The 18,119-nt window shown below is 40.1% G+C and overlaps 1 protein-coding gene across 1 annotated transcript; it reads right to left on the bottom strand.

Annotated features, from left to right (window-relative positions):
* Positions 1-4,496: 4,496 nt before the first annotated feature.
* Positions 4,497-16,750, bottom strand: LOC115224704. Its single transcript, XM_029795561.2, has 6 exons — positions 16,125-16,750; positions 14,255-14,361; positions 13,375-13,493; positions 11,997-12,070; positions 9,990-10,151; positions 4,497-4,713 (listed from the first exon to the last, which is right to left on the bottom strand). Exons 1-6 carry the CDS (start codon positions 16,733-16,735, stop codon positions 4,503-4,505), a joined length of 1,284 nt encoding a protein of 427 aa, XP_029651421.2. The 5' UTR covers positions 16,736-16,750; the 3' UTR covers positions 4,497-4,502.
* Between the last annotated feature and the right edge of the window lie 1,369 nt (positions 16,751-18,119).

The following is an 18,119-nucleotide window of genomic DNA, read 5'->3' as shown; positions in this document are numbered from 1 at the left end:
AAACACCAAGCCACGCGCCTCCTTACAATTGTTGGGTTGCGAGTTCCGTTCCCAGACTAGGCTGCATGTTGTGTTCTTGAGCAAGAAACTTAATTTCACGTCACTCCAGTTCACTCAGCCGTAGAAATGAGTTGCAACATCGCTGGAACCAAGCTGTATAAGTCCCTTTGCCTTTCTCTTGGACAAAATTAGTGGCATGGAGAGGGGAATCTGGTATGCATGGAGCAACATAAGGTTTCGGATTTTTTTAGTAAATAAAATAAAATAATTTAAAACCGTGAAAACAAGGTAAAAATATTTATTTTTTCATTCCTTTTGAAATCGCTTAAATTTTTTTTGTGGTCTTCGGTCGTTTTGACTGTCTCCTAGCGTGTAGAAATTGCCTGTTATAGGTAATTTCTCTTTGTGTTTAAATGTACACTATTTTATATTGAACTAGCACTATGACCCAACAATGCTGGGTCATAGTACTAGTGCATGTATATACAGCTGGAAGTGTGCACACATACACGCGAGTACTGTTCAAATCTCCGACCAATCACATACAGCTAGCTGGCATTCAATTGGCGTATCAAGTTTTGGGCATTTTGATTGGGTTTTCGATAGAAAATTCACAAAAAAGTCACTTCTATTGATTTTTTAATGGCTTTGCGGGGTGACTGGGGAAATGTAAAGATGTGTACGACCACCCTTGGACGGTTTTGAATGATCATAGAAAGTGCGAGTCCTCTAACTGAGAAATTGTGGATTTGTATAAAGGACACACATACAGACAGACATTTTGCAGTTTATATATATAGGGATATGTCGTCTATTGACTCTTTATACATGGTAGGCCACTGGTAGTGAAATTTGTAAAAATTTAATACCCTATATAGATACACAAATATATACATAGTTGATGCACTTCCATGGATAGAGTTTTGATCTGAGATTTGTGTGTGGAAACTACTATGATTGCAGCTTGGAAAACAAATAAATTAGCCATTCAAAAAACACACAAAGACCTCTTTTACTTGTTTCAGTCATTTGACTGCGGCCATGCTGGAGCACCACCTTTATAGTCGAGCAAATCGACCCCAAAGCTTATTCTTTGTAAGCCTAGTACTGATTCTATCGGTCTCTTTTGCCGAACTGCTAAGTTACGGGGACGTAAACACACCACCATCGTTTGTCAAGCAATGTTGGGAGACAAACACAAACACACACACACATATATATATATATATATATATATGTGGAGGCGCAATGGCCCAGTGGTTAGGGCAGCGGACTCGCGGTTTGAATTCCCAGACCGGGCGTTGTGAGTGTTTATTGAGTGAAAACATCTAAAAGCTCCACGAGGCTCCAGCAGGGGGTGGTGATCCCTGCTGTACTCTTTCACCACTCTTTCTCCCACTCTTTCTTCTGTTGGCCTGCTCGCTTAGCCAGTGGGGTGGCGTCATTCGAGGGCTAAAACAATGCGAACGTATTGTGACCAGCGATGTGTAACTACATCTGATGGACTGGTCGGTCACGTGATCACGTGATATATATATATACATATATACAACGGCTTCTTTCAGTTTCCGTCTACCAAATCCACTTGAGCTAGACACTTTATTTCATGATATGTTGTGCCTGTTCACTCAGCCGGTAGAATTTAGTAGTACCTGTATCCAAAGGGCCAGCCTTGTCGCATTCTGTGTCATGCAGAATCTCCCTGATAACTACATTAACCCTTTCGTTACTGTATTTATTTTGAGATGCTGTGTGTTTCTTTCAAATACTTTCAAAATAACAAAGGATTTAGTAAAATAACTTAGTTATCATTCAGCTAGTGTTAGGAACATAAATCGTGACTAAGCTTTGGTAGAAAATTTTAATTCAAAACTTATGAAAACAAGGCATTTGTACTCAGAGCCAGAGTCGGTTTCAGCCAGGTTGGTAACGAAAGGGTTAAGGGCACACATGCTTGTGGAGTGCTCCGACACGTGCATGTTAATTTTAGGAGCTGGCTGTTCTGTTGATCGGATCAACTGGATCCTTTGTTGTTGGAACCAATGCATGCCAGTTATGTATATATATAAACATATCTGTATGTGTGTATGTACATATCTCTTATATATAATCCGTTCTTTCTGTCTGTGTCTTCTAGGATCTCAGGCATCCTCCATCTGATTGTACTCAAATTTGATATGTAGATACCGACGGTATCAGGGCATGTATAAGTGTTGAAAAAATGACAAAAGTCGATTCCAGGTGAGAATGCGATCGATAAAGCTGTGGGTACGTGCATTTGTACGTGCAAGTACATCAGCTGTTGTGATCTATACAGCACGTACGCGAGTAAAATGCACGTGCAGTTTGTGCAAAAAATGCAAGCTGGCTTGAAATAATGCCACAAAATGGGATAGTGAGACAAGTTGTTTTGAGAAAATCTGGTTTAAATGTTTGACAACTCAGCACCAGCCACTGGACGGTGGGTGTTTTGCTTGTATATATATATATATATATTGGCCTGCTCGCTTAGCCAGCGGGGTAGCGTCATTCGAAGGCTAAAACAATGTGATCACGTGATATATATATATATATATAGACACACACACACAAACTCACATGCATATATATTTGTATGTATATATAGGTTATGAGAGGTAATGGTGTCAGTGAGACCCAAAGGTGTCAGGTTATGCTGAATAAGTGCTAATGATAGACCATAGTTGAGTTCCAGGTTCACAAGATCACCAAACTTATATATATATCTATATATATATATATATATATATGCATATAGGCAGTTAGGGTAAATCTCTGCTGTTTCCTGTTGAAGCCCATCTGCTTATTCCATTATTACAATCACTATGCATGAATGGTTGTTGCTGTAAGTGAAAATACCTATCAAAACTGTGAATTATGGAAATATCTGCAGTTATTTATAACAAAAATGGAAAGTGGAAATTTATATGTGTGTGTATATATATATAATACCCCCACAGACACACATATATATATTTCTTTACTATCCACAAGGGGCTAAACACAGAGGGGACAAACAAGGACAGACAAAGGGATTAAGTCGATTACATCGACCCCAGTGCGTAACTGGTACTTAATTTATTGACCCCCAAAAGGATGAAGGGCAAAGCCGACCATGGCAGAATTTGAACTCGGAACGTAATGACAGATGAAATACGGCGACGCATTTCGCCCGGCGTGCCAACGTTTCTGCCAGCTCGCCGCCTTACACACACACACACATATATATATAGATACACACATGCATATACATACACATACAAACACACACACATACATACATATATATATATATGCATGTATCCTTTCAGTTTCTCTGTTTGAATGGACTTGAAAAAAAGGTATTTTCATTGCGTGTATGCATATATCTACATGTGCATATATGTGCTTCCACATGTGTGCTCTGTATGGCTGTGTGTGCATATATGTATGTGTGTGTGTGTGTATGAGCAGCCGTTTTAACTGCTAAAGAACTACCAAATATTTAAGCAGGTTAATACAGCCTTTGGCAAACACCTAAAGTGGAACCTCCCATAAAGAAGAAACGCACTTCAAACAATCAAAAGGGCGAGAGGACGGCGAAGCTGCGGGGGTGGGGGGTAGGTGGAATATGGCAAGGTTCCCTAGGGCGGGCACCTGGTGAAGCTGGTTGTATCTGGCAGAATCTTGGTTAAGGTAGGACATGATAAGAATATGGTGAACTTCATTTGGACGTGGCAGGAATTGTAATTTTGCTGAGGCTGTATGTAGCAGAAAAATGGTGAAATTGTCTGTGGTATGAATAGGAGGAGGTTGGAAATGGCAGGAACATGGTAAAATTAACAATGCAGATTCAGAGTCATTTTGTGTTTGTTTGTTGTTGTTTTTTTATACACATTATCTGTTTGTTTATGGTTTCAACACACCTCATAGCTTTTAAATATACATATACATACATATATATATATATATATACATATATAAAAACGGTTGATTTACAGTTTATGAATCTTAAGCATTAATACATAAATAAAATATTTTATATACATACATAAGTATGTGCATATGTGTGTGTGCGTATATATAATATATATATATATATATATACATACACAGATATATATATATATACATACACAACACATACATTTATACACATACATTATATAAACACATGTATATATATATATATATACATATACAAACATATATATATATATACTACATATACATACACACATATTCTTTTATATATATATATATATATATATATAATATATATATAATATATATATATATATTATATATATATATATATATATGTATGTATGTATGCATGCATGTCTGTCAGTACATAGGCAGGGAGGTTGTGACAGTTGCCAGTGAAAATAAATTGAAGCCTGACTGCCTGCCAGGTAGGCATCATCAGTTCAGATATATTGGTTTGATATGTTACCAGGGTCACACAGACTGCCAAACACGCAGGCCTGCTATATATATATATTTTAGCCTTGTCTTGCAGGTGATGGCTTGTTATGGCATTTCTTCTGTTTGTCAAGAGAACGGGGTAGTAAAAGGCCGAGGACTGCGCAACTCCAGAAGACAAAACCAAAGACAAAGAACGCCAAGTTGACATCAAAAGGTGGTCCTATGTTTTCCACATATGAGCTGATAGACCATGCAAACAGGCTCCCTCCAAATGTTGGTGCAAATGCTCTGTTAAAAAAAAAGAGGGAGAAATAAATATAAATAGATATACATATCTATCGCTTAGCCAGCGGGGTGGCGTCATTCAAAGGCTAAAACAATGCGAACGCATTGTGACCAGCGATGTGTAACAACATCTGATGGTCTGGTCGGTCATGTGATCACATGATATATATATATATAGGCAGTGAGCTGGCAGAAACGTTAGCACACCGGGCGAAATGCGTAGCCGTATTTCATCCGCCGTTACGTTCTGAGTTCAAATTCCACCGAGGTCGACTTTGCCTTTCATCCTTTTGGGGTCGATAAATAAAGTACCAGTTACGCACTGGGGTCGATGTAATCGACTTAATCCCTTTGTCTGTCCTTGTTTGTCCCCTCTATGTTTAGCCCTTTGTGGGCAGTATGGCTGTGTGGTTAGGGAGCTTGCTTCCCAACTACATGGTTTTGGGTTCAGTCCCACTGCGTGGCACTTTGGGTAGGTGTCTTCTGCTATAGCCCCGAGTCGACCAAAGCTTTGTGATTGAATTCGGTAGGTGGAAGTTACTGCTGTGTGTGTATGTGTGCGTATAGCTGCTCAGTGCCTCTCCAAAAGAGAGAGAGAAAGGGATATCACCATGACTGATATACAAACTGCAGTGGGAAAGGCTAGCCACTGGGTTTGGTTAAAAAGAGATGATGAGAAATGGCTAGAAGAATATTGAGCTTTATTTTTTGTAACCAGTTGATCTAGCAAGTGGGGCCTCATATCAGTGACGGGGGGTGGGCAGTGTGCACTGATGCTGTCGAGAGGTAGGCCCCAAAATGGCGCACATTCTCTCCTGATGACCCCATACACTTGCTGGCTTCTGGTATGCAGAGTTCTCAACTGGTAGCACTTGCATGTGCAAGTTGCTTGCAAACCATCTATCTATCTGTATATATATGTATATATAATATACATATAATATATATATATATATATATATATATATATATATATATATATACACACACACACATATATATATATGTATATTACTCTTTCACTCTTTTACATATTTCAGTCATTTGAATGCGGCCATGCTGGAGCACCGCCTTTAGTCGAGCAAATCGACCCCAGGACTTATTCTTTGTAAGCCCAGTACTTATTCTATCGGTCTCTTTTGCTGAATCGCTAAGTGACGGGGACGTAAACACACCAGCATCGGTTGTCAAGCAATGCTAGGGGTACAAACACAGACACACAAACACATACACATACATACATATACATATATACGACAGGCTTCTTTCAGTTTCCGTCTACCAAATCCACTCACAAGGCATTGGTCGGCCCGGGGCTATAGCAGAAGACACTTGCCCAAGGTGCTACGCAGTGGGACTGAACCCGGAACCATGTGGTTGCTTAGCAAGCTACTTACCACACAGCCACTCCTGTGCCTACACACACACATATATATATATATATATATATATATAAAATATAATTATATTGTTGACATGGAGAAAGCCTTTGATAGGGTCCCCCGATCCCTCATCTGGTGGTCAATGAGGAAACTAGGGATAGATGAATGGCTGGTGAGGGCTGTGCAAGCCATGTACAGAGATGCCGTAAGTAAGGTTAGAGTTGGCAACATGTACACAGAAGAATTCAAAGTAGAGGTGGGGTCCACCAGGGTTCAGTACTCAGCCCCCTCCTATTTATCATAGTCCTCCAGGCAATAACGGAGGAATTCAAGACCGGTTGCCCCTGGGAGCTCCTCTATGCTGACGACCTCGCTCTAATCGCTGAGTCACTATCAGAACTGGAGGAGAAGTTCCAGGTGTGGAAGGAGGGTTTAGAATCGAGGGGCCTTAGAGTCAACCTAGCTAAAACCAAAGTACTAATAAGTAGAAAGGTAGAAAACCCACAAATATCATCAGGAAGATGGCCCTGCTCGATCTGTAGAAAAGGTGTAGGTAGAAACTCTATAAGATGTACCCAGTGTAAGCTATGGACACATAAGAGGTGCAGCAATGTCAAAGGTAGGCTAACTGGGAAGATAGTTTTTGTATGTGGCAGGTGCTCTGGAGCACTGACCTCCGAAAATCTGCAGAAAACAACTTCTGTCACTTTCCGGGGGGAACAACTAGAAGTAGTTGATAGTTTCCGCTATCTAGGTGACCAAGTCAGTAGTGGGGGTGGGTGCGCTGAAAGTGTAACTGCTAGAATAAGAATAGCCTGGGCAAAGTTTAGGGAGCTCTTACCTCTGCTGGTGACTAAAGGCCTCTCGCTCAGAGTAAAAGGCAGACTGTATGATGCATGTGTACGAACAGCTATGCTACATGGCAGTGAAACATGGGCCGTGACAGCTGAGGACATGCGTAAGCTCGTGAGGAACGAAGCCAGTATGCTCCGATGGATGTGTAATGTCAGTGTACTTACTCGACAGAGCGTTAGTACCCTGAGAGAAATGTTGTACCTAAGAAGCATCAGTTGTTGTGTGCAAGAGAGACGATTGCGCTGGTATGGTCATGTGGCGAGAATGGATGAAGAGAGGTGTGTGAGAAAGTGCCAATCCCTAGCAGTTGAGGGAACCCGTGGAAGAGGTAGACCCAGGAAAACCTGGGACGAGGTGGTGAAGCACGACCTTCGGACGTTAGGTCTCACCATGGAAATGACTAGAGACCGAGACCTATGGAAGTATGCTGTGCGTGAGAAGACCCGGCAAGACTAGTGAAGCCATAATCCGTGGCCCCTACCTGGGACGTAGTCAGTCCACCTGTGCATACCTTCCTTCTTGTGACACTTGTGAAGACCTGTTGAGGCAAGTGAGAATCGAATCGTATCAAATCAAATCGAACCAAATCAAAATAGATGAACATCAATGGAATTTGTATCCTTGTGGTACCAGTGCCGGTGGCACATAAGAAAACCATCCGAACGTGACCGTAGCCAGTACCGCAATGACTGGCCTCCGTGCTGAGGGCACGTAACAAACACCATCCGAGCGTGGCCGTCCGCCAGCCTCGTCTAGCACCTGTGTCGGTGACACATAAGAAAACACCATCCGAGCGTGGCCGTCTGCCAGCCTCGTCTGGCACCTGTGTCGGTGGCACATAAAAAAACACCATCCGAGCGTGGCCGTCTGCCAGCCTCGTCTGGCACCTGTGTCGGTGGCACATAAAAAAAACACCATCCGAGCGTGGTCGTCTGCCAGCCTCGTCTGGCACCTGTGTCGGTGGCACATAAAAAACACCATCCGAGCGTGGCCGTCTGCCAGCCTCGTCTGGCACCTGTGTCGGTGGCACATAAAATCACCCACTACACTCTCGGAGTGGTTGGCGTTAGGAAGGGCATCCAGCTGTAGAAACACTGCCACATCTGACTGGCCTGGTGCAGCCTTCGGGCTTCCCAGACCCCAGTTGAACCGTCCAACCCATGCTAGCATGGAAAGCGGACGTTAAACGATGATGATGATAATTATATATATATATACATATTATGTAGTTTAATGCTTGGGAAGTGAAAAAGTCTTTAACATTTCGAGCCTACGCTCTTCCACAGAAAGAAACAAGGCGAGATAATAAAGAATATGTAGTGGCTAGCGATCTATATCTCTCTATATATATATATGTGTGTGTGTGTTCCTTTCTGTGAAAGAGTGTAGGCTCAAAACGTAAAAGACTTTTTCAATTCCCGAGCGTTATACTAATACATCTGTTTGTTTTCTACACCACCTGTCTTCGTCTTTTGTTTTTTTCGTGAATTCTCCCTATATATATATATATATATATATATATATACATATATATATATATATCCAACAGGAATCTCTACCACTCAAATTCAATCACAAGGCTTTGGTAGGCTTGAGCCTATGGCAGAAGACACATGCCCAAGGCTCCATGCAGTGGGATTGAACCCAAAACCATGTGATAGAGAAGCAAGCTTCCTAACCACACAGCCATATATATATATATATATATATATATATTTACTAGCTTAAAAGCTGTATTCCATGTGGACTTATAAGCTAGTTCCTGCCGAGGGCTAATTGGGACTGCAGCCTCAAACTAAAGAGAGCTAAATAGCATGACTCTAATACTTCTATAATGACTATTTTCTTTGCTGATGTTTGATCAGAGGTTAAAGACAGATGAGAATTCTATAATGCAATCATTATATTGCTCCAGTGTGGAGGTGCAATGGCCCAGTGGTTAGGGCAGCGGTCTGGTGGTCGTAGTATGGCAGTTTCGATTCCCAGACCGGGCATTGTGAGTGTTCATAGAGCGAAAACACCTAAAGCTCCACAAGGCTCCAACAGGGGTTGGTGGCGACCCCTGCTGTACTCTTTCACCACAACTTTCTCTCACTCTTTCTTCCTGTTTCTGTTGTACCTGTATTTCAAAAGGCCAGCTTTGTCACACTTTGTGTCACGCTGAATCTCCCTGAGAACTACGTTAAGGGTACACGTGTCTGTGGAGTACTCAGCCACTTGCACGTTAATAAATAAGCTGTGACGTCACTGGTGCCAAGCTGTATTGGCTTTGCCTTTCCCTTGGATAACATCGGTGATGTGGAGAGGGGAAGCTGGTATGCATGGGCGACTGCTGGTCTTCCATAAACAACCTTGCTCAGACTTGTGTCAAGGACACAATGCGCCGCCGGGAATTGAACTGACGACCTTACGATCATGAGCGGAATGTCCCTAACCACTAAACCACACTCCTTCACATACACACACACACACACACACATATATATATATATGTATACATATTGTGTGAGTGTGTGTGTATATATATATATATGTGTATATATATATATATATATATATATATATATATATATATATATATATATATATATTATAAGGCAAACTGGCAGAATCGTTAGCACACTGGACAAATGTGGTATTTGTCTGCCGTTATGTTCTGAGTTCAAATTCTGCCGAGGTCGACTTTGCCCTTCATCCTATAAAGGGGTCGATAAATTAAGTTCCAGTCATGCACTGGGGTCGATATAATCGACTTAATACCTATGTCTGTCCTTGTTTGTCCCCTCTATGTTTAGCCCCTTGTGGGTAATAAAGAAATAGGTATTTCGTCTGTCGTTATGTTCTGAGTTCAAATTCTGCCAAGGTCGACTTTGCCTTTCATCCTTTCGGGGATGATAAATTAAGTACTAGTTACGCACTGGAGTCGATGTAGTCAACTTAATCCCTTTGTCTGTCCTTATTTGTCCCCTCTATGTTTAGCCCCTTGTGGGCAATAAAAAAAAATATATATACATATATAAAGAAGAGATGGATGTAAATTACCTGGCAAGGGCAGTAGAGGTCATGGCAATCCCATTCACTGACCCAGCAATATCAGGGGTAACAGAATTGTTGATGAGCAATGAAGTAGCAGAGAAACAGCAACTGGTGCAGATACGTTGGGGGATTAACAATATCAGTAACGAAACCCAGAGTTGGACGGGTCTGGAATAGAAGAATAATGGATTAGAGCTTTATGAATTAGAGGAAGACTGCAGGATAAAGGGATTATGGATTCAAGGGATCACAGATTAGAGGAACCAATGAGAAAAAAGGGATTATGGATTAAAGGAAGATTATGTGACTGAAGGATTATAGATTAGAGGGAGATTATGGGATAGAGGGATTATTGATTAGAGGGAATATGGATTATAAATTAGAGGGGTTGAAGATAAGAGGGATATGAGATAGAGCACTCATATGAGATAGGGAAGGTTATGGGAAGAGGGATTATAGGCGAGTGGAATAATGGATTAGAAGGGGTTATGACTAAAGAAGATTATGAATAGAGGTATATTATGGGATAAAGGGATTTTGGACTGTTAATTAGATGTGTTATGGATAAGGGGTTATGGGAAATAAGGATTATGGATTAGAAGGGGATTATATGATAGGAGGATTACAGATTGGAGCAATTATAAATTAGAGGGTTTAAGGATAAGAGGTGTGGAAAAGAAAAGTTATATGGATTAGAGGGATTATGAATTAGATTATAGAATGAAGCATTTATGGAGTAGGGGAGGTTATGGGAACAGGGATTATAGGCGAGTAGATTAATGGATTAGAAGATACTGTAAATTACAGTGAAATTATGCAATATAGGGAGAAATACTGTTTAGATCATGTATTGTTATTTAATCAGGCAAAAGGGGTCACATGCATTGTCCAGAGACTCAATGCAATAGCTTTAGAGAATGTACTGAGATTTGAACCCATGACCAAGTGGTCAATACAATAGTTCATCACATTGCCCAAAGAGACACAACACAATGTCTGGAGTAGCAGTGAGGTTTGAACCCATGACCTTGTGGTCATTAGTTCATCACCTTAATATAATATCTCTCAATGATTAATCATTTCTGAATTCACTGTGTGAATATTTTCTATATTTTCACATAATTAATTTCAATGATTAATCAAGATAATTAGTTTCTGTGATATAAAAGCACAATTAAGTTTTATGATACACTAACATAACTAATGCAATATATTAACATAATTAATTTCTCTGATGTATTAGCATAATTAATTTCTGTGACATATTAACATAACTAATTTCAAAGATAAGCGAACATAATTTATATCATATATTAACATAACTAATTCAAAGATATATCAAAATAATTAATTATCATATATTAGCATATCATCATCATAATTTAATGTCCATTCTTCATACTGGTTTGGGTTGAACAGTTTGACAGGAGCTGTGACGGGGACATAAACACACCAGGATTGGTTGTCAAGCGATGTTGGAGGGACAAACACAGACACACAAACATACATATGTATATATATATACATATATACGACGGGCTTCTTTCAGTTTCCGTCTACCAAATCCACTCACAAAGCTTTGGTCAATCCGAGGCTATAGTAGAAGACACTTGCCCAAGGTGCCATGCAGTGGGACTGAACCCGGAACCATGTGGTTCGTAAGCAAGCAACTTACCACACAGTCACTCTTACACCTATCTATTTTCCCAGTGCTTGTTAGTTTTAAATTATTACTGATGCTTCTGTAGCTTTGTCTAATTCCTAAGTTGTGGTGCTGGCCCTATATGAACCCATTTTTGGCTCTGGGGAGAGGTGGTTTATATTACTCTGGCCTGTCCAGTGTGGACTTGTGTCTCGGAGGGGAACTTTCTAGGCACAATCCCATGGTCATCCATGGGAAGACAGATTGGGAAACACTGGCGTAATGACTTTGGAATTTTATTCTGATCTGATGGGGTTAGGGTTAGAATTTAAGAAAATGCATAAGAATTTAAGAAAATGAAGAATATTTACTTATTGTAGAGAAGATGAGTAATGGGACATAATGTGACTGTGATGAGGAGAATCGTTACATTGGCCATAAATGTCTGGAAAAGATAAAAAAGAAAGGAAAATGAACAAATAAACATTAATGGGAAATACAAAGAAGAAATAATAATTAACTTGTCATTGTATTAGTTATGGAGTTACTTAACGAGAAAGACGTATCTGATAATGAGTTGCAGAGTTGTTCAATGAAATAGAAATAATTAATGTTTCTTTTTCCTAAAGTGTCAAACTGGCAGAATCGTTAGAATGCCAGGCAAAATGCTTGGCAGCATGTCATCTGTCTTTACATTCTGGGTTCAAATTCCACGCCAACTACTCCGGGAGTGTAGTGGGTGCTTTTACGTGCCACCGGCATGGGGGCCAGTCAGGCGGCACTGGCAACGACCTTGCTCGAATCCTTTTACACATGCCACCAGCACAGATGCCAGTAAGGTGACGTTGGTAACGATCACGCTCGAATGGTGCCCTTTTACATGCTACTGGCATGGAAGCCAGTTAGCTGCTCTGGCAACGATCACGCTCAGATGGTGCTCTTGGCACCCTACTAGCTTTGGCACAAATGCCAGTAAGGCAACGCTAATAACGATCACGCTCGAATGGTGCCCTTTAAGTGCCACTGGCACGGACGCCGGTTAGCCGCTCTGTCAATGATCACGCTCGTACGGTGCTCTTTGCACCCTGCTAGTACGGACGCCAGTCATCGAATTTAATTTCGATTTCGATTTTGCATAATAAGGGTAGAAATTGTTATATGTAAAAAATCTGAAGATTAAAAATTTGGCACAACCACTAAGTCACGCACCTACCCTTAGATGCACTAAGGGGAGTCCACTCTGTTGCAAGTAAATGCAGCCAAGGTCCCTGGTTCAAGGATAACTTCCTCTCAACCATCTCAGAAGCTGTGCTTGTGCCAAAACCAAAGCCATGCCAGAGTAGAAGGAGTATTTAATTTTGTATATATATATAATTATCAATAATAACAAAGGGTGAAAAAATTAATTAAGAAGTAATCAGTAATTTCACCAAGTAGGATTCGGCATGAAAGGGACCATTTCATGGTAAGTTTAAGTAATACTATATAATTAGGGTTCAGCTACGATTTACTTCACCACATACCAAGTTTAGAAATAGCAGCCAAAAAATCTTAGCTATTCCTTCTACTTTAAAGGAAGTTCCCTTAAAGTAGAAGGAATAACTAAGATTTTTTGACTGTTATTTCTAAACTTCGGTATGTGGTGAAACAAATCGTAGCTGAACCCTAATTATATAATATATATATATATATATATATATATTATATATATATATATAGGGGGAGTATTTAGATGAAAATAAATAATACCTTAAGGATTCCGTATCTGCGAGCCATAGGAGCAAAGATGAAGACTTGTAGAAACATTATGGGGACGGCTACAATTCCAGTGATGACGCCAAGCTGGTCAGTGTTGAACCCAAGGCCATCTGTAGAAAATATTAACAGGAACAACATCATTGAATGATCAAGCATCTACACGGAGAGGTTAAAGGGATACTGTGTATGTGTGTGAAGCTGGTTATATGTTTGTATATATAATAATAATAATAGAGGTGGCGAGCTGGCAGAAACGTTAGTGTGCCGGGCGAAATGCTTAGCGGTATTTTGTCTGTCGTTACGTTCTGAGTTCAAATTCCGTCATGTTCGACTTTGCCTTTCATCCTTTCGGGCTCGATAAATAAAGTACCAGTTTTGCACTGGGCTGATGTAATCGACTTAATCCCTTTGTCTGTCCTTGTTTGTCCCCTCTATGTTTAGCCCCTTGTGGGAGTTTTAATTGTTAGTTATTTTCTTTGTTATTGCACATTTTTACATGGATTTTTTTCAAACGAACCCTTTGTAACCTTTCGTCCTGTTTCTGTCCCTACATGTTTTTAATTGATTTTTGTCAGCTCTTGTGGCCAATAAACGAATTAATTATTATTATTATTATTATTATATTTGTACATCAATCAAATCAGATAAATCCAATCAATAATGGAAAAAAATGATTGTTTCAAATCAGTCCAAAAAGGATTCGACTCTTCTTCATTTTGGCAATGAAAGTCTCTCAGAAGGACGTTCAAACATTTCCATTGCACCCAACCAAGAAAATTGCTCCCGAGCCTGTATCATACACAAGTGTAGCTATGTCCCTGTAATATCAGACGGAGTAAAACTGCATAAGAAGAAACAAGTTGGTCCTTACCTAACCGTGGTTCCGTTGATGCCCATATTGTGAACGTATCTTCGAATCCAATAACTCCAAAGGAGAAAATGGTGTACAGTGCGACAGACATGCGGACATCTGCCATGCTACAAGACACAAACAGAGAATAAACTTTACCAAAATCCTTCAATATGCAACATGGAAATAAAGCAAACGGTTTGTTTTTTCATTTTTTGCATCATTTACTTGTTTCAGTCATTCGACTGTGGCCATGCTGGAACACTGCCTTGAAGAATATTTTGTCGAAGGAATTGATCCTAGTACTTTCTTTGGTAGTTATTCTATTGGTCTCTTTTGCTGAACTGCCAAGTTACAGGGAAATAAACAAACTGACACTTGTTTTTGAGTGGTGATGGTCATGGTATGTGTGCGTGTGTGTGTGTGGAGGAGACAAATAGAGACACAATGAGACACATGAACACATATATATAAACATATTTTCTTTAATTCTTTTACTTGTTTCAGTCATTTGACTGAGGCCATGCTGGAACACTGCCTGGAAGAATATTTGATAGATGGAAACTGAAAGAAGCCGATCATATATATATATATATATATATATATATATATATATATGTATAGGAAGGGCATCCAGCTGAAGAAACTCTGCCAGATCAGACTGGAGCCTGGTGCAGCCATCTGGTTCGCCAGTCCTCAGTCAAATTGTCCAACCCATGCTAGCATGGAAAGCAGACGTTAAATGATGATGATGATGGTGATGATATATATATATATATATTTGATTGTATGTCTGTGTTTGTCCCCCCACCATCGCTTGACAACCGATGTTGGTGCGTTTACGTTCCTGTAACTTAGCAGTTCAGCAAAAGAGTCCGATAGAATAAGTACTAGGCTTACCAAAAATAAGCCCTGTGGTCGATTTGTTCTACTAAAGGCAGTGCTCCAGCATGGCCACAGTCAATGACTGAAACAACTAAAAGAATACATAGAAAGACACGCATACAAGACAGACTTCGTTCAGTTTCTGTCAACTAAATCCATTCACAAGGATTTGTTTGGCTCAAGGTTATAATAGAAGACACTCGCCCAAGATGCCATGCAGCGGGACTGAACTCAGAACCATGTACATCTCTCCCCTATCTTGTCAAGGTGATAGAGTTTAGGGTTATGCTCTCATGATCATAAGATTCAGGTTTCAATTCCTGCACCAGGCGATGCATTGTGTGCTTGGGATGGTACAAATCCTTTATTCACTTTTTGGCCAATAGATCAGGTCCTCCTTCATCTCACTCAGCTGTATCTCTGAGTAACACAAAATACTAGACTTCTGAATTTTAAAGCACCATACGAGTGTGATCATTGAGAGAGTGGCTAACCAGCTTCCATGCCAGTGGCACTTAAAAGGCACCATTCGAGCGTGGTGATCGTTACCAGCATCGCACTACTGCCACTCGAGCCCCATGCTAGTAGGGTATTAAGAGCACCATCTGAGCGTGATCGTTGCCAGAGCGGCTATCTGGCCTCCGTGCCGGTGGCATGTAAAAAGCACCATTCGAGCGTGATCGTTACCAGCATCGCCTTACTGGCACCCGTGCCGGTGGCATGTGTAAAAGATACGAGTGAGGTCGTTGCCAGTGCTGCCTGATTGGCCCCATGCCGGTGGCACATAAAAGCACCCACTACACTCTCGGAGTGGTTGGCGTTAGGAAGCACATCCAGCTGTAGAAACTCTGCCAGATCAAGATTGGAGACTGGTGCAGCCATCTGGTTCGCCAGCCCTCAGTCACATGTCCAACCCATGCTAGCATGGAAAGCGGGCGTTAAACGATGATGATGACTATCTCACACATGGGAGAGAAAGCTAGAGGACAATAAAATTAAAACTCACCTGAGAAGAGTTAGCAAAGTGCTTTGTTTCAGTTTATGACAGAGTGAATTTGTGTGTTTTGTAGGAGGTTCTTCATTGCAGTTATTATTTTCAGTCATTAATTTATCTGTCACCTTTGGTTCTGGAGGATTGACAACGATCTGGGGACGATTTGGTCGGGATATGTCTTTGATTTCGAGGGTGAATGACCCCGTTTCAAGTTTTGAATGGATATCACTGGGTAGCAATGAAAATGATTCGTTCTTTAGAATTTGCAGATTTGTATGACTGACATTTCTGGACGGAACAATTGAGTGGGATGATCGCGACGGACTCAGTTTGGCGCTCTGCGTATCGAAGTCCCTGGAACCATATATCAACTCCTCTGGAAGACTTATGCAACTTTTAGAACCAAACTGTTGGTCAAGAGAATTTTCTTCTTGGATTCGGGCCAGGAAAGCACCAGTCACTGCTTCGACATGATGGCCCTCAATTCCAAGCAACTGAGAAGATGTACGGCCAAGATTCTTGGCAGAACCTTTGGTATTTTTGTCTGCATTCTCTTTTTCGTCTGTTTCAGTATTCTCTGTTTGAATAATTAACGAGTTACTGCAAGAAACAAAAAGAGACATAGATGAAATTAACTCTTTATTGGTGTGGTTAAGTATAATGGTTATTCCAGTAAAGACGCTTAGCTGTTTGGATACCAATCTACTGAAGGCCACCCCTGGTTATCATACAAACATCCTGCTTTGAAGTTATTTAAATTAAAACTTACCATCAAAATTTCATGTTGATTTATGTTTCAGATCCCAGATGAATTATGACAAAACTATTATTAATTTCTTTATTATTTTCAAAATTAATGGAAAGAAAGGTAGTTTCAAATTTTAATATACACTAGCAGTATCGCCCAGCGTTGCTCGGGTTTGTTTTCTTTCTGACCCTTTAGAATTGGAATTTTTGAAAAGTAAAAATTTTGCACTATGTAGCTTGTTATTCTCTTGAAGGGAACATTTTTCTGGTTGAAATACACCGAAAAATGGCGACACAGCAGTAAAAAAATCATAAAAAATAGGGATTTTCATAGAAAAAAAGCACCTTTTTGATGTTAACATGGTCTGATTTGAATTTTTTCTTCTATGGAATGAAGAGCAAGCCTTCTTCTATCATACTCTCAATAATGGTCAACTTGCGCTGCAAGGTCTCGGAGGAGATAGTGTTAGTTGAAGGCTATCAAACCTGCCACACACACACTGACAACCTCAGCTTTATATATATAGATTTGGTAACAAAAGGGTTGGACCTTTTCGGTTTGAACGGCAGTTTTCTCTAGTGGTGTCATATGAAATTGTCACCCATAATTATGACCCTAGAATTGATCTATTGCATTTCAATCTGTTTTAGGGTTAGGGTTGGTTAGGGTTGGTGGAGGGAAGGGTATCTTTTTTTCTTCAGAAATGTAAATAAACCCAATCTGTTTCTTAAATGAGGGGCATATTCATACGGTACAGAATGCTTTCACCTCAATAGACATCATTGATTGGTTGAAATTGTAGAAATTGAAGAAAAAAAACAACAAATATCTTACAAACTATAGAATTTTCTCAATAAAGCCAAGAGAAAAAGATGTTTTATAAACACATTCTACCAGTATATGAAGTTTAAAAGTGTTTAGTTACGTGGAAATTATTTTAAAAAACTGCCGTTCAAACTGAAACGATGCAAAGGGTTAAATATCTACCAAAAGTAGAACTGGTATTTTCTGCATGTCATGTTACTTCAATAAATTTAATACATCTCAACAATAAATAGCTTCAGACATGACATTACTCAATAAAAATTAGATTGGTCTATAAAAGTTGCTTTCGGCAGATGTTGAGTGGATATATCGGATCTTGTCGGTTTGAACGGCAGTTTTTTCTAGCGGTGTCATACGAAATTGTCACCCATAATTATGACCCTAGTATTGATAGGGTTAGGGGTGGAGGAAGGGTGTCTTTTTTTCTTCACAAA

Source organism: Octopus sinensis, linkage group LG26, assembly GCF_006345805.1.
Source record: "Octopus sinensis linkage group LG26, ASM634580v1, whole genome shotgun sequence".
Lineage (NCBI taxonomy): Eukaryota > Metazoa > Mollusca > Cephalopoda > Octopoda > Octopodidae > Octopus > Octopus sinensis.
Note: the sequence above shows the minus strand (reverse complement) of the source record. Positions and strands in the feature narration are given on the sequence as shown.